Source organism: Lemur catta, chromosome 6 (genome assembly GCF_020740605.2).
Source record: "Lemur catta isolate mLemCat1 chromosome 6, mLemCat1.pri, whole genome shotgun sequence".
NCBI lineage: Eukaryota > Metazoa > Chordata > Mammalia > Primates > Lemuridae > Lemur > Lemur catta.
Genome location: NC_059133.1, coordinates 58,660,494 through 58,678,091, shown reverse-complemented (window position 1 = coordinate 58,678,091; position 17,598 = coordinate 58,660,494). Strand labels below are relative to the sequence as shown.

General features: G+C 46.0%; 1 protein-coding gene across 3 annotated transcripts; it reads right to left on the bottom strand.

Moving 5' to 3' along the window:
- Positions 1 to 228: 228 nt before the first annotated feature.
- On the bottom strand, positions 229 to 17,144 carry RHEBL1 (RHEB like 1). Of its 3 annotated transcripts, none has more exons than XM_045555016.1 (9): positions 16,976 to 17,144; positions 3,351 to 3,530; positions 2,679 to 2,750; positions 2,055 to 2,134; positions 1,713 to 1,795; positions 1,566 to 1,622; positions 1,315 to 1,362; positions 896 to 977; positions 229 to 737 (listed from the first exon to the last, which is right to left on the bottom strand). In XM_045555016.1, exons 2-9 carry the CDS (start codon positions 3,400 to 3,402, stop codon positions 648 to 650), a joined length of 564 nt encoding a protein of 187 aa, XP_045410972.1. In that variant the 5' UTR covers positions 3,403 to 3,530; positions 16,976 to 17,144; the 3' UTR covers positions 229 to 647. The 3 variants fall into 3 exon arrangements, with proteins under 3 accessions (XP_045410972.1, XP_045410971.1, XP_045410973.1); XM_045555015.1 differs by having other exon boundaries at positions 3,351 to 3,944; positions 16,984 to 17,050; XM_045555017.1 differs by having other exon boundaries at positions 2,067 to 2,134; positions 3,351 to 3,944; positions 16,984 to 17,050.
- Positions 17,145 to 17,598: the final 454 nt, after the last annotated feature.

Sequence of the window (17,598 nt, the reverse complement as noted above, 5' to 3'; positions counted from 1 at the left end):
TTGGATGGGAGTGGCAGCCAACTGGGCTCAGCATAGGGGGAACCCAGCAGAATAGAAAGGTGGGAAGGCAAGTGTTACGACTTAGGATAATGGTCCTTAATTAAGTGAGGAGTAAGGAATAGAAACAACATAGGAGGAAAGATTCCCCAAAGACCACAGCTATCACTCATTCCTTAGAAAAGGAGATATTGGCCCTGAGCTCTCCCCAGATACAGAGAAGTCAACAACAAAAGATTTCTCAGTTTATTTGCATATATACATTGTCACCCCAGAAGCCAGCTCTACTTCAGGAGTCCCCAGCTCCCCTTTCCCAGCCAACACCCAAAACCTACACAGGAGGAAGGGCCCTGGATAAAAAATGCCCAGGACTCATATCCCAATCCCACAGGTTCCAACAGAACTCATTTAGCAAAAACAGAGGGCTAGAGGCCAGTGCCCATGAGACATCCTTGCCCCTTTGTAAACATTGACATCCAGGCCACTGAAGCCTGGGGAAAGTGTGCAAACATGAGGATACCACACTGTGTGCCCAGAGGGCCAGTAACACAGCTGGCAACCATACCCATGAAGTCCTGAGGGCATGCCCCCCACTGGAGCCTGGCGAGTGCCAGGGGCAGAAACAAGGCAGTTATCCTACGCCCCAGGGCTCACATGAGATGGCAGCGACGCTCTTGCCCATAGGAATTCTCCACACGCGAGATCTCCTGGATGACTCTGGTGAAGATGTCTTGAGTCAGCTACAAAGGATAGGGATTCGGGGCAAAAGTCAGTTCAGTGCCAATACCATCCAGCTCTGGGGTAAACATCCCACTTCCCCAACATCCCCACCACCAAGCAGTGCTATGAGAAAAACACTGCCACCCCCCACCACCCTCCTAATCTTCAGGCCCAGGACCTGATTGTCTCGAGCAGATGACTCCATAAATGTCGCACCCCAGGACTCTGCCAGCTTCTTCCCTTCAATTGCCTGTACCTCTCTGGAAGCAAATTTAGGATATAAAGATGGAGGAAAGATGTCTCCAAGTGCTCTGCAAAATCTTTAAAATCTAGACTTCTGATCCATCCCACTTCCCCAAGTTTGGGAGGAGGGTTGGGAAGGAGAAAATATAAGTAAACAAAGGAACAATGGGTGAATCTAGGCTAGGACTGAGGCTTGAAATATGAAATTGTGGCTTTTGAGATAGAAACTCTCAAGTCAGAGATGAAGAGAGGTGAAACAACTTGTTTGCATCAGTGGCAGAGCCAGGACAAGAGCCTGACTGATTCCTAGTCCAGCTCACTTCCCTTTGCCCTGAGTGGCATGGATTTACATACCTGTCTGGAGAGAGATCTGCCTTGTTCCCCACTAGCACCACTGGCAGCCTATGAGGAAACAGAAGTTACTACAGGATCCCCCCTCCCTCTCATTTCCCATACTACCCAACTCCTTCACATCAAGGCTGGACAACTCATCAGACCAGGCAGGATCTATGTCCCAGCCTCCCTCTAATTTGGACAATTCTCCCCATTCCTCTCTCCCACCCCCTCATGCCCACACTATGTCTCTATTCCCCAGGGCCACTTACCGAGTTTTCCCGTGGCCTTCATGTAACTTTTGGTACAGACTCCCAATGACTTGGAAGCTTCAAACACAAGAAATGGAGTTATAACCTTAGTTCTGAGACAGTCCTCAGGTCCTCCCAAGTCCCCCACTCACAACCTTGGTCACTTACCTATGCAGAGAGGTGACAGAATACACAAGCACATAACCATGGACCCCAATGATGAATGAATAGGGCAGAATGCTGTACTCATCCTAACAAGAAACAGAAACATCAATACCTAGATCCATACCACTCAGATGACAAAGGTTGTCAGGACATACAGGTGACCCTCCCTGGGGCACTCCCTACTACAGTCTCTTCTATTCAACAAGTACTTATGGAGCAGCTCCAATAAGCCCTATACACTATTAGCAGCTAAAATGCTTTTTTTTACTATTACTGTACAAACGAGCCACAGAGACTACAAGGCTTCATCTCCTAGGGCTGAACTGCCACATTTAGATACCCTACCCCAACTGGTACCTGCCCTGCTGTGTCCACCAGGTGTAGGTGAAACTCATCTTTGCCAAGAGTCACTATCTTGCTGTAAGCTGAAAAGAAAAGAAAACTTGACTGTGAGGTGCTTTGTAGGCCCAGCAATGTATGCCCCCTTACATTCTATTTTTTCTTTAAGAGATGGAGACAGCGTCTCACTGTGTTGCCCAAGGCTGAAGTGCAGGAGCTATTCACAGGCTAGATCATAGCGCACTACAGCCTCACTCCTGGGCTCAAGCAATTCTCCCACTTCAGCCTACCCAGCAGCTGGAACTACAGTGGGGTGCCACAACCCAGCTGCCCCCTTACATTCTTAACCCCAGGGGGTGACATAGATAGACCAGGTCCAAGGAGTTCTCCAGGTAACCAGACAGACAGACATGCTAGGGTTTATTGTCTACATCTATACTACTCTGGATTCAGTATCTTGGAAAATCCACATCCTAGGCACGCATAGAAAAGATTGCTAGAGAAGAGATTAGACTTAACGTCTAAATAAATCAGCCCCTTGGCACCAGGGAAATCCCATATTATGAAGTTGGGTGGGGCACCCACTCTCCCAATCCCATCCCCAGCACACCAGGGGAGAAGTCTACTCACTATTCTCCACTGTAGGATCGTAGCCTTCCAAGAACTTGCCTTCCACAAATTGATGTGCCAAAGATGTCTTCCCTGTGGGGAGCAGTGGTAGTTGTAGCCATATCCACCACCAACATTAACATCCTCTGTTCTTTCAGACTGTGACCCAGGACCAAAGGGGACCCCAAATTGGCCCCCTAGCCTGTGAGTGCCCCAAGCAATATTTTCCCTTGGCCCACTCTCAACCTCTTTTTCCCAGGTCTCTGCACTTTGGCTACCAGATGCATTTAGAAGCCCCCAAGAAATCTTTTCCGCCACTTTTCCCCACCCCACCCTCGGGAAGATCCAGGATTCCCTAAAATCAAGTCCTACCTGCCCCAGGATACCTACAACTATTTGCCCCACGCAGACCCTGCCCCCATCTTCAAATGCTGACCCCACCCTACCTCCAGAGTAATGCTGGGGACCCCTCGGAGGTTCCCAAAGCCAAATCCACATTAACCCTTACGTGCTCCCGCTTCCTGCAGCCCTCCACACACTACCAGCCTTTCTTCCTCCACCCTTCCAATCCTCGCTCTACACCCGCGTTCTTACGATGCCACCATTCCTCCCTAGGTCGCGTTCGCGCGGCAGCGCGCCTCTCTGACCACAAAGCCACTGTGCATCCGTGCGCTCGGCAGGGCGGAGACTCACCTACAGAGCGGTATCCAAGGATGACCACCTTCCTGTAGCGGACCAGCGGCATGGCAGGAGCCCGCTCCAGAGGCTTGCAGAATTGCGGGCTGAGATACCCGAAGAAGAAGAGGTCAGGGTGCAGGGAGGCGCGGCAACCGGTGCAGGAAAGTCGCTCACCGCGAAGCTGCTAGGGGCAAGCTAGAGGGAAACCAAAACAAGCGCCGCGCCCGGAGCGGGCCACGTGATCACAACACAGCACGTCTAAGGCAAGGGAGCCGGGCGCCGGGGGAACTACAGTGCCGCGCCGCTCAGGGCTCCGCCCCCCGGGCCGTTCGCCATTGGTCTATTAGAATGGGTAAGGGCGGGGCCGCCGGCAGGAGGGAAGGGTGGGCCTCACGTGGAGCGGGAGCGCCGGGAGCTGCGCGTGCGCAGACTGGAGTCGGTTCATTCATAAAGAAAAAGAAAGGAACCCGGGGTCCTAGAGGTGTTTGCGCATTTGCAGCCTAGCAGAAGTGGCTGCGAAGAATGGTGGATGGAAAATGCCGGTTGTGTTTAGGCTGGAGTTTCAGGTCAAAAGATTCTAGGCCTCCCTTTTGCAAGGTTTCTGGGATCCTTGGATAGGAAAAAAAGGTAGATTTCAATATATTCCCTCTGCTTCCCCGAGCCTTCAGCCCCAGACCTTTTGTTATCAGCTTTCCAGTCTTCCAGCATCTAACCTCGGAACTGCAATTCTTGTGCTTGGGAAAATTGCTAGAATTTGTGACCAGGTAGTCCGAGGTTTCGTAATCATCATCATCATCATAATCAATGAATTCATTTATTCAATAAATATTTACTGAGCCTGTATACCGCATGTTTCAGGCGTTGCTCCAGCTTTGAGGATAGGGCAATGAACATGACAAACAAGGTCACTGCTCTCAGGAAGCTTAAAACTTGTTGTGGGAAAAACAAACATATTGATAGGGGAATATCAGATAGTGTTAAATGCTATAAAAGATGGTGTGATGAGAAATGACCGCTTTAGATTAGTGGTGCTTTCTCTTAGAGGAAGCCCAATCTAAACTGAGATCTGAATGACAATAAAGAACCAACTAGCAGAGGATTCAAAAAGAATCCATACAGGCTAAGAAGCTAAGATGGAAATAAATTTGGTAAATTCTGGGCAGTGGTGGGAGATAGTTAGCCTAAAGCAGATGAAGTCTAAGAGAATGTCAGAGGCCAGGCTACACAAAGGAATATGGGCTGATTCTAAGTACCTGAAGATGTTTAAACTGGGGCATGACATGATCTGAATTGTTTTCCTAGAAGATCTCCTGGGCTGTGGAGAATGGATTGGGGTTTGGGGGGAACAGGAGCAAGAGAGAGATCAGCTAGGAGACTATTACTTGTAGTCCAGATGCGAGATGAGGGTAGCTTGACTAGAGTGGTAGTGATGAATGAAGTAGAGAATTCGGGATATGTTTTGAAGCTGGGGTCAAGCTGACTTGCGATAGGATTGGATATAGGAGGTAAGGGGGGGAAAGGAAGGAAAATACCTGCATTTTTAGAGACTCCTATTATGTGCCCGGTGCATTTTATTATCTCATTTAATATTCACAACAGCCCTAAGTTTGATAATTGGTATTATTCATTTATTCATCAGCAAATATTTATCAAACAGGAACCATGTCCTGGGTACCTTTCTAGGTGCTGGGAGTAGAGCAGCAAACAGCACACACAAGGTCTTTGCTCACAAAGAGCAAGTATTCTTTTGGGAGAAGACTAACAATCTACAAATAAACAACAAATAAGTTGTAATAAAAAAGTAATAACTGCAATGGGAAAGAAAATCAGAAATTAGTGGGCTAGAGAGTAACACAGCTCTTCTGTGATTGCCAGTAACTCCCTTCCCTCACCCTTCAGGCCTACAGTGGTAACAGCCTTTCTGTCACTCACCTTGGGGTACTGCTCTACACATTTACACATTTGTTTTTTTGTTTTGTTTTGTTTTTGTGACAGTTTCCCTCTGTTGACCAGGCTAGAGTGCTGTGGCTTCAGCCTAGCTCATAGCAACCTCAAACTCCTGGGCTCAAGCGATTCTCCTGCCTCAAGTAGCTGGGACTACAGGCACGTGTCACCATGCCCAGCTAATTTTTTCCATTTTTTAGTAGAGATGGGGTCTCACTCTTGCTCAGGCTGGTCTTGAACTCCTGAGCTCAGGGGATCCTCCCACCTCAGCCTCCCAGAGTGCTAGGATTACAGGCATGAGCCACCAAGCCCAGCCTGGATTTAATAAAGAGACTATTTACAAAGGTGTGGGCAGGGGCCAGGTGTGGTGGTTCACGCTCAAGGTTAGGAGACCAGCCTGAGCAGGATCAAGATCCCCGTCTCTACTAAAAATAGAAAGAAATTAGCCGGACAACTAAAAATATATAGAAAAAATTAGCTGGGCATGGTGGCACATGCCTGTAGTCCCAGCTACCCGGGAGGCTGAGGCAGAAGGATTGCTTAAGTCCAGGAGTTTGAGGTTCCTGTGAGCTAGGCTGATGCCATGGCACTCTAGCCTGAGCAACAGAGCGAGACTTTGTCTCCAAAAAATAAATAAATAAATAAATCCTCTTCAAGCTCTCTTATTTTGATCAGGGAGAAAGTGAAAGGGCTAAGGGCTAAGACAAAGGGCTTTCTCGGCTTGTGGCGTTTTCTTTTTTACTTAGCAATGGAAGATCTCACAGCAGATTTTCACTACATCTCCTTGAACAGAAGTGTTTCATATGGTCATTTTTAGCTAGATTAAGGAAGCTTGGATATTTTAGCAATTTCTTTTCCAACCTTCCACGGTAAAGGAAGACAAAAGACATCCAGGCATCATGGATCGCTTGAGGTGAGGAGTTTGAGACCAGCCTGGACAACATAGTGAGACCTTGTCTTTACAAAAAAAAAAAAAAAAATCTTTTTAAGAAAGGAACCCCAGACATGGTGGCACATGCCTGTAGTACCAGCTACTTGGAAGGCTGAGGCAGGAGGATTGCTTGAGCCCAGGTGTCTGAGGTTGCAGTGAGCTATGATGATGCCACCACACTCTAGCCAGGGCAACAGAGCAAGATCCTGTCTCAAAAAAAAAAAAAAAAAAAAGGAAGGCAAAAGACAAAGTGATTAGAAATAAATGTAAATCCTGCACATTTTATGACCAATGTTTGTTTATTAAATATTTGTTCATTAAATATCAATCATTTAAAAAAGTAATGCATAAATGGTTACTTTGTAAAGATCACAGGTATGTGAAGATCACACATATATGATCAAATAAAGGAAGTAAACTATACTAATGTTGGGTAAATGGACTTGAAATAATATTTCTAGTGACAGCATCATACATTGCTGTCTCAAACAACTGAGACAAAATAAAGATAAAATGTTCCCAAAAAGCTGTTTTAAGTACCTCTGTAAAAAGTGAAAGCATCTTTACTACATCTGCATCTAGATCATATTGCATCTGTTTTCTAATGGATTCCATTGCACAGGTCTTCAGGGCTTGTTGGTTTTCCACAGTTACCAGTTCACCTCCCTGCTGATGTATCAGTTATTTATTGTTGCATAACTTGGTGGCTTGAAACAACAACAATGTATTTTTCTCAGGATTTTGTGGGTTGAATTGGTGTTTCTTCTGTTGACTCTCCTGGACTCACTCATGTATCTACAGTCAGTGGAAAACCCACTGGAAATTGAAGGTCTAACAGGACCTCACTTATGTCTGGGGCCTTGGTGCTGGGTATTGCCTGGGCCTCTCACTCTCTGCATGTGTCTTATCATTCAGTGGTCCAGCTTCTTTATATGGTAGCAGAAGCACCCAAGAGGGCAAAGATAGAAGCTGTATGGCTTCTTGAGGCCTTAGGCTCTGGAACTCATCCAGCATGACTTCTGCCACATGTTATTAGCTGAAGCAAATTACAAAGCTAGCCCTGATTCAAGGCCCAGGGAAATAGACTTCATTTCTTGATGACAGGAACTACAAAATATTGTGGCTATATTTTTCAATCTGTCACAGAGTAGATTTATTATGGCAAGAATTCAATCTGGAATTTTCCATTTACCTGGCCCCCAGGTTTCCACAGCTGTAGTTGAGCCTTCAACTCCATCCTCACCACCCACACCACCTTGGAGCACTCTGATTGTGCCTTCAGGGTAGAGAAGGAGGCCATATACGGCATCTGTCATAGAAGTTGAGTGCTCAGTCTACACTAACCTGAACTTTCTTATATTCGGTCTGTTGTTGTAGTAACTTGGACATTAAGAACATATTTGGATGTAGCTGGGTGTGGTGGCTCATGCCTATAATCCCAGCTACTTGGGAGGCTGAGGCAAGATCACCTTGAGGCCAGGAGTTTGAGCCAGCCTGGGCAACACAGAGACACTCCACCTCTAAAAAAAAAAAAAAAAGAAGAAGAAGAAGAAGAACATATTTGGCTACAGTAACAGAAAAATCAACTTACAATAGCTTAAAAACACAGGGATTTATTTTTCTCATGTAACAAAGCTGGAGGTAAGTGGCATTAGTCTAGTTGCTCCATAATGTCAAGTCTGACATTTCTACAGTTCTCTTGACCTTTTCATTATGTTTGTCACCTCATGGTCACAAGATGATTTCACCTTCAAGTATTACATCTAAGTTCCAAAAGAGGCTCTAGCGATCATAAAGGCACTTATATTGAAAATGAATATTTTCATATCAATATCAGAGTTTGAATAAAACTATTCTTGCAATGTAAGAATAGAAAAGCAGCAAAATAGCAGTATTCTATTATATTATAGGACATGTACTTTTAAATATGTGCAGTACATGGAAGTTAATACATTAAATATTATAAATTAGACATTTGATTATTTAATTCCTAAAAGTGTGTTCAAGCAAGTTGGCCAAACAACACCTTTTCTTTTCTTTCTTCCTTACTTTGAGACACTGTTGCCTGTGCTACAGTGCTGTGGCGTCAGCCTAGCTCACAGCAACCTCAAACCTCTGGGCTCAAACGATCCTTCTGCCTCAGCCTCCCCAGTAGCTGGGACTACATAGGCACAAACCACCATGCCTGGCTAATTTTTCTACTTTTAGTAGAGATGAGGTCTCATTCTTGCTGAGGCTGGGCTCAAACTGCTGACCTCAAGGGATCCTCCCGCCTCGGCCTCCCAGAGTGCTAGGATTACAGGCGTGAGCCACCGCGTCAACCAATACCTTTTGTTTTGTATCTTCTAATTAGGAAAATGAATGATCATTCAGTTGATGATCAAAAGCATCAAATTTTTAAAAATAATATGCATATATAGAGTTAAGATAAAATGCAAACATGTTATGTTTCTTAGGTTTAAATTAGCTGATAAGGCCAGGCACAGTGATCACACCTGTAACCCCAGCACTTCGGGAGACCAAGGCAGGAGGATCATTTGAGGTCAGGAGTTTAGGACTATCCTGGACAACATAGCAAGATCCTATCTCTACAAAAATATTTTTAAGGCTAGCCAGTGGTGGCTCACGCCTGTAATCCTAGCACTCTGGGAAGCCGAGGTGGGAGGATTGCTTGAGGTTAGGAGTTTAAGACCAGCCTGAGCAAGAGTGATACCCCATCTCTACAAAAAATAGAAAAATTAGCTGAGCGTGGTGGCACATGCCTTTAGTCTCAGCTACATGGAAGGCTGAAGCTGGAGGATCACTTGAGCCCAGGAATTTGAGGATTCAGTGAGCTATGAATCCTGCCACTGCACTCCAGCCTGGGTGACAGAGCAAGACCCTGCCTCTAAAAAAAAAAAAAAAAAGTAAAGGAAAACAAAGAAATTAGATAATAAGTTACTTTGGGTGCTCCCTGTCACTTTCTAATCTGAAGATCTTTCTCTAAAGACCCAAACCTTAGGGATATGGTTCTTACTAACCTCTCCACCCTGCACTCTCCTCCATCCTTTATAGACTGCGTTAACGCCCTCTGGTTCCCAGATAGGTTTAGCTAATACAAAGCATTGGCCAGAGACTTGAGAACAGAGGACAGAAGGTTGGAATGTTTATTCCCCTAGTCTCTGCTGGGCCACCTCTTGATAGTGGCTATGCTCCTCTACAAGAGGCCACAGATCCTATTGGATGGCCCTCTCCTTCAGCTACCACTGAAGTTACAGTTCTCTCTGGGTCTTAGAACCCTTTCTTCCTTCAGGCCTAGGGGTGGTAATGGTTCCCCACAGATGGCCAGACTCAATGCTTCACCACTCTTGTTGTACCCCTTCACCCTAACCACACCTTTGTGAATAGCTCTTTTATTATATTCTCAATTCCCCATTTGAGTGTGCCATTTGTTTCTTCCAAGGACTCTGAATGATACACCTCTGAAAGATATAGTAAGGGAAACTACTGAGTAAAAGATTAGAAGGCAAATTTACATTGTCTCATCACAGTAGAAGCAACTATAATAGAAGCAATAAATAATAATATGGGTATTAAGGGACTATAGAAACAGTCATGAAAATAATACAAGGTTTGGGGGGGGAAAACTGCAATAAGCAGTGAAATTTTTGCTGCTTCTTTTGCGGGCAGGTCAGTACCACCAGGAGAGCTCTGCTTTGTAAGGATCACACTGGTGGCCCTGTGGAGGAGGATGTGCTGAGAGAGGGGTTGGGGTTGGAGGCAGGAATCCCTAATAGGAAGCTAATACCCAGGAGGGGTAAGATGAGGGCCTGGACTAGGCTAGTAACAGAGAGTGTGGTGAGGACTCATACAAAGGGCACAGCATATAGAAGTTATGATGCTGGTGACCCTGGTAAAGGGGACAAAGTGAAGGAAGATGGCAATTTCATTTAAAGAATTAGAAGACACATAAAGAAGAGCAGGAATTCTTTAGTGGGGGTATGGGGGACATTGAATAATTGGATTCAGTTCTGACATGTGGATTTTGGGGCACCTGCCACATATTGACATGTTGATGGACCAGTTAAGGACGTATCTCTACCTACTCCCCCCAAAATAAGCAGGATACATGTACAGGCATCTTCTCTGTATGTATGTTCCCTATGTCTGGTTATCCCCTCACTCGTATATATTCCTACCCTTGACTTCTGCCAGCATGGAGTTTGATAAATACCAACCTATTCAGGAAGATGGGAAGTTCTTGGATCCTCTAATGCTGTGGTCCCCAACCCCCAGGCTGCAGCCCGTTCCGGTCAGTGGCCTGTTAGGAAACAGGCAGTGCATCACTGCCTGAACTCTACAGCCCCACACCCCTGGACAGTGGGAAAATTATCTTCCCTGAAACTGGTCCCTGGTGCCAAAAAGTTGGGGACCATTGCTCTAATGAGCCTTTCTCCATCCAGGGACCACAACCAGTAATTTACAAAATAATTGAACCACGACCTGTTGAAGCTGGAAGAATCTCATAAATATTTTCTAGAATTGTCCTTTCTTTCCATCTCCATTGCCACCTCTTTATATCAGCCAACATCATCTCTCATCTGCATACTTGCATGGTCCTTTCATTGGGCTCTTCCCTGAACCAGGTAGTCCCCTTCTAATCCATTCTCCACTCAGCAGTTAGAGTAATCTATTTAAAACACAAATTTAATCAGACCATTCCTCCAAGCTAAAATCTAATTAAATTAATTTAATCCACTAAAATGATTACCTATTTCTCTTGAAAAATATCAGAATCCTTAGTATAGCACAATGCCTATGAGTATTTGCAGAGGAATATTTGTTGAAGGAAGGGAGTCAAGTCTCTGGATCTGGGAAGAATTGCTTTGTCCCTTCCTGAGTTAATTTCCCTTCCTGAGTTAAATCTCAGGGTACCTCCCTACTTCTAACTTCTTGGAAGCGCCTAATTCTAGCCTCTGGCATCTCAAAGTGATTCTCTCAAGGCCACACAGCTGGTGAATAAGAACCAAATAGAATATATAGCCCTATTGTTTTTAACTGTAGAGTCACAGTTAAATAAGAAGCAATCAGTTTAAAAGTGACAACCACTGGCACGATGCTTGATCCTCCCCAGACACTCCCACCAATAGTTTCTAGGCCTTTGTATAGTCTATTAACGATAAAGGAAATTCATCAGGGTAGGGTGGCTCACTCTTGTGATCCCAACACTTTGGGATGCCCAGGCAAGAGGATCTACTTGAGCCCAGGGGTTCAGGGTTACAGTGAACTAAGATTGCACCACTGCACTCCAACCTTGGCAACAACAGAGTGAGACCCTGTCTGGGGGAGAAAAAAAGATGAAGGAAATTCACCTACCCTTCATCTTTAGACAATTCTAACAGTTATTAAAAATCAAACAATTCAAGGCCGGGCACAGTGGCTCACGCCTGTAATCCTAACACTCTGGGAGGCCGAGACAGGTGGATCGTTTGAGCTCAGGAGTTCGAGACCAGCCTGAGCAAGAGTGAGACCCTGTCTCTACGAAAAATAGAAAGAAATGATCTAGATAGCTAAAAATATATATAGAAAAAATTAGCTGGGCATGGTGGCGCATGCCTGTAGTCCCAGCTACTTGGGAGGCTGAGTCAGGAGGATCGCTTGAACCCAGGTGTTTGAGGTTTATGTGAGCTAGGCTGACGCCACGGCACTGTAGCCTGGGCAACAGAGTGAGACTCTGTCTCAAACAAAAAAAAAATCAAACAATTCAAAGAATATTGCATCCTAGTCAGTTTATTGAAAGATAAAGAGAGTAAGGGAAAGGAGGCTATGGGTGAGAGAGAGAGAGACCCACACCCTCCTTTCTGTAGTGGTCCCAAAGTGCTTTGGGCCAGCTGCCTCCAAGAGAAGAAGGTGGGTAACAGGCTCTTGCTCAGTTAGGGAAGAGATCTGTGATATCTATTCTCAAAGATTCTATAAGATACTATAGACTAGCCAGGGACTAGAACAAGGATGGGATGTGTATAGAGGAAATGGATTAATCCCAGCTCAAATGTTGGGTGGAATCCCAGCTGCTGCAGCTGCTGAGGGCTTAACCAGCTGTTCCCTGGGCAGCTGCAATGCTCTGCCCAGGCCTGGCTCTCAGGGTGACAGCTCTGTCTCAGCTTGTGGCCATCAGCTCCAAGCTAAGCCAAGGCTCTGCTAAAGGGATCACTGGAAAGTAAAAGAGAATAGCAGAGAAAGAGTCCTTAGTTCCAAGGACTTCTGTTTGGACACCATGTGGTTTGAAATAAGACAACTGTGTTCTTAGGTTATGTGGTCCCAAGAAGAGAAGTTGAGAGACAGTTTAGGTTTAGGTTTCTGAGAGAAGCAAAGCTCAGGCTGGAGGTATCACCTTCAACTCTGTTTCTATCCTATCCTCCTCCAGTTTCCCTATGCTGCCCCCCACTATCTGCTCCCACAGGATGCTCTGTGTGGGAGTGGGAGCATTTTCTACTTGTGATTAAAACTACAGCATGAACACTCAGATGCTCAGATGAGGACAAATCTACATAGGGATAAGGATAAACACTATCTAAACAGCCCTGTCCAATTGTCAATTCCTTTTGTAAAATCTAAGTTTGATTATTCCTCTTGGTAGGATTATTCCTCTGTTTCAAATCCCACAATTGCTTTTCATATTTAGGACAAAATCCAAAATCCTTAAAGCAGATCACATCTCTCTCTGGCTACACTGAACTTGTTGATGCTCCTCAGATGCATCTTACTCTTGCTCCCCAACCCCAGGCCTTTGCTTGCGCTTTTTCCTCGCTTGGACAACTCACACCCATCTTCCAGGTCTCAGCACAAGTGTCACTTCTCATCTCTTTGACCACACTCGACAACATTCTAATCACTTATGCCTGTCTTGCCAGATGAACTGTAAGAGCCGTGAAGGGAAGGGATTATGTCCATGCCTGCCTTTATTGTCCTGTCTCCACCACACAGCACAATACTTGATGTATAGTAGGCACTCAGTAAACCTTATTGAATGGAAGATAACCCCCTCTCAGAGAGATGTTCCTTTGTATGAATCAAACAAGTCACCTACAGAGACAATAACGGGGGCGGGGGTTGAATGTGCTAATTGGCCACAAAACCCCTCATAGGGAAATAGACCTCAACCAGCTTTCTTTCCCATGGCACCTGTCTCAGTCTCCCAGCCAGAGAGGAAAGCTTCCTCTAACGTAGCACAGACCACAAAAGCACAGTCAAAAATAAACATGTCAAGTTTCTAAGTCAGAAATGTTCATTTTTCAAGAAGCGCTGATTATTTTCACTAAGGTCTTAGCATTGGCCTCTTCCTGCTTCAAAGATTTCTGGAAGTTTGTATCAGTGTGCTAAGGATGTCATAACAAAATACCACAGATTGGGTGGTTTGAGCAATAGAAATTAATTTTCTCACAGTTCCAGAGGCTAAAAGTCCAAGATCAAGGTTCTAGCTGATTTGACTTCTGGTAAGAGTTCTCTTCCTGGCTTGCAGACAGCCACCTTCTCCCAATGTCCTCATATGGCCTTTCCTCAGTTCATGTGCATGGGGTGGGGAGTAGAGCATGAACACTCCAGTGTCTCTTCTTACAAGGGCACTAATCCTATAGGATCAGGGCCTTACCCTTATGACTTCATTTAACCTTAATTACTTCCTTAGAGGCCCCATCTTCAAATGCAGCCACCCTGGAGGTTAGGCTTCAATATATGAATGGGGGAGGGGAACACAAACATTCAGTCCATAACGAAGCTCCACGTCCCCTCTCCTTCTCTAGTCCAAAAAGAGCTAAGAATCTTCTTATGCTTTCTGCATTGGTGTACTAGCCTGCCATGGCTTCCTGCCAGAAACCTATACCAACATATGTATTTCCTTAACCCGATGGCTAGACAGTTTCAGTTAGGAAGGGCAGCTGTCTAGTCAGGAGGAAAAAGAGCCAATGAAAATGAGAGAAAAATAACTGTCAGAAAGCAAGGAGGACTTTGTAGTGACTCAATGAAAGGATTGAACAAGAGTGAAAAACAACTAAGGCCCCACATGATGCGGCCCCATCCATCAAAACAGTCTTATTTCTCATGACTCCTGCTCCATTTCCTTACTTCCCAGCCGTGATAACTTGGGCAAATGACTTAAGCCTCTCTTTCCCTCCGTTTCCTCATCTGTAATACCATCTGAGAGGGTTATTGTGAGGATTAAATGAATGCTCCAATGTGCCAGAACAGGGCCTGGCGTATATTGACATTAAGTTCTCAGTAACCATTAGCTACATATCGTTACACTCCCCAGTCTCCTGCTCTAAATAGGCTTCACATCTTCATCCCAGATTCCAAGTTCTTGCTCATGATGTTCCTTCTGCCTGGAATGCCCTTTCTAGTCTCCTCCGCCTACACATGCTTCAACATCCTAGTCAGGCTCTCCTTCCTCCACAAGGCCTTCTCTGTACTAATATGGCATTTACTGCCAGTTCAACTCATCCCAATTAAGTAACAATGTTGCTTTGGCTGTTACATATTTTATGTGTTTATATCTACTTCTCCAGGAAAGAAGCTGTTTCTTAACCTTTTGTGTTTTTCAGTGCCTACTACAGTGCTACACTGTAGATGTTCAGTAAATCCTGCTAGAAGAAAGGAAAGTAATAAAAGAAAGACCAGATTCTGGGCAATAAAAAGGTCACCTGAACCTTTAAAGGGTGGTTCTCAACTCTGATTTCTCAGTATGCGGAGAGATCTTGCCAGGGTTATCACACAATGCTCCTTAAATTCTCAAAACAAGATTACCTTTAATTATACTTTAGTTCTAAAACAAACCCAAATCTGTCACACACCACCTTCTGAAGAAAAGAGTTTTATCAAATCAAACAATCACAGGTGTGACACAACCCCGGAAAGTTTGCACTGATAATGCTTTTGGTGGAGTGATGAGAAGAGAAGCAGTCAGAGAACAGATAGCAGCAAAGGCAGCAAGAAATGCCCAAAGAATAGATAACATTTACTGAGTGCCTATTGAGGACAATCCCTGTCCATGATCCTGTCAGAGAAGTGTCATTAACCCCAGATCTATGTGACTTCCAAGCCATGCTCTTTCCCTCATCCTCATTGCCTATTTTGTTGATGAGAAGAGCTGCTGCGGTTGGAAGCTGTTGCATGGCCAAGTGAATATGCCCACCTGCTTCATGGAGACAGTGCACTTTGCTGCTTGAGAGCAAGTTATGAATTTCTTTTAGAGAGCTAGGAGGGACCTCAAGGGAACAAGGATAAGAAGGGATGGAAGTGGGGGTGGGGGCGAGAGGTGAGCCTCAGGCCTAAGGAAGTTAGTTACCCACAGGATGTAGTTTAAGAAAAATCAGAGTTCTTCTTTTCCCCAACTTAATAAGTTGGGGAAGTTGTCCCTGGACAACTTATTAAAGTGTTTGGAGTTGCCATTATGGTTTTATGATTAAAGGCTTTATTTTCAGCAGGCCTCTAAGATACATGCATTATCTGGGAAGGACAGTAGCAAAACCAAGGAGCCCATCAATGCAGGAGGACTAATTAGTTTATCAGATTAGTCATCACCTGGGGCGACATAACAGGAAGGTACTAGGATCTGATAGAAGGAAACAAGAGGTTTGGATAGAAAATAGGAAAGGTCCAAGCTTGGAGTGTGTTTCTGAGACCAGGAAAAGAGAGGATGGCAACAGGCACCTGGTGTGGACTGAGGGCAATGGTGGGTAGAAGGACACTAAAGGCAAACTTAGCCCCACTTCCAAATACTGCCTTTACCAAACACTACCTGGAACCCTATTATGCTCTCACCTCCTTGACTACTGAACTCAAGGGTCACAGGGTGAAGGGCATGAGGAGGCAACTTCGATGTGTAGGGAAGTCTGGACTACCAGAGGTATACTACTATACCTCTAGCTTCTGGGAGCCACAGAACTAAGTTAGGCATGACGGATGTAAAAGTGCCATGGTCTGGAAGGGCTTTCCCAAAAAAACAGGTGGCTCCTTGACAACTCCTAACACGTGTGGCCCAGTCCTGGCAGGTTAACAAGGCCCACCACCTCTTCCCTCCCAGGAGAGGCTCGTTTGCGCAGGTCCAGTACACCCATCCATGTAGCATAATTTTGTGGTCCCCAAACTCCGGGCCATGGCCTGGTACCGGTCCGTGGCCTGTTAGGAACCCGGCCGCATCACCGCCTGAGCTCCGCCCCTGCCCCGTCCGTCCGTGGAAAAATTGTGTTCCGTGAAACTTAAGCACCTAGCCACGCAGCAGGAGGTGAGCCGCTCCCCATAGCACGCATCTCCGCCTGAGCCGCCCCTCTTACCCTCGACGTGCGTAGAAAAATTGTCTTTCATGAAACCAGTCAACCGCTGGTAGCCACTTGCCTTGCATCTAGGTGAGAACCATATGCGTACGCCTAAATTCTCCTGGAGGCCACCAGAGGGCGGTGTATAGCAGGGAGCGCACAGCTGCTACAGGCAAGGGCGGGCTCTCTGCGGTACCAACAACCCGAGACTATCCGTCCCCTCTCGCCCCCCACCGCCCTAGACACTCCCCTTCCCAAGCAGCCCAACTTCCTCCGAGCTTGCATTTCTAACTCAGGGGCACCTGTCTGGATTCCAAGTATCTACTGCGTTGGAACCCAAAGGTTCCCAAAACACCCAGGCCAGGGAAGCAGAGCCGGTGATAATGGCAGAGGGAGGAGGAGGAGCGACAGGGGGAGCCAGTAGAACCAACAACGGGGCGGGCAATCGGGAGGGGAGCTCGGGTTGCAATACTTACATACATACCCTTGCTTGGGAGCCTATTTTCCCCGCATACACTCAGGCTGAGCCCTTCACTCTGCGCAGCCCTTCGGTAAGGAAAGGTTCCAGCACCACCCCCATCCTTTTCTTAGGCCACGAGTGTGTGGGAACTGTAAATTATTAGCTAGAATTCCCGTGGGTCATCAGTAGGCCCAGTGACATTCCAGAAACAAACATCCACCTGATCCAGACGCTGCCACCAGGGTAAGACGTGGGCCAGGCTGATTCATGGCCTGGAGGGTGGGGCCAGGACTGCTGGCTAACAATAGGAGACTGAGATGATTTAAGTACAGTACCCATAGCGGCCTGAGCCCTCCGTGGAGCCCTTATAAACAGAGAAGGGATGTGTACTGGCTTTCCTCCTCCCTGACAACCCTGGACCTTCCAGTCTGTATGCAAGCTCAGGGCGGATTGCTGGTCCTTCTCTGGATGGGAGGTGGAACCACTCCCACCCCAAGGGCATGACTCTTCTGGTCTCCATTGCTGATGGATTGGGATGTCCCCTTTGAAAGGAGGAAAAGGGTCCAGAAGACTCTTCTGAGAAAGGAGGGGGGAGCCAAAAGTAAGGTGTTGGCTCAGGTTGGTCCCCTTTCCCACCCT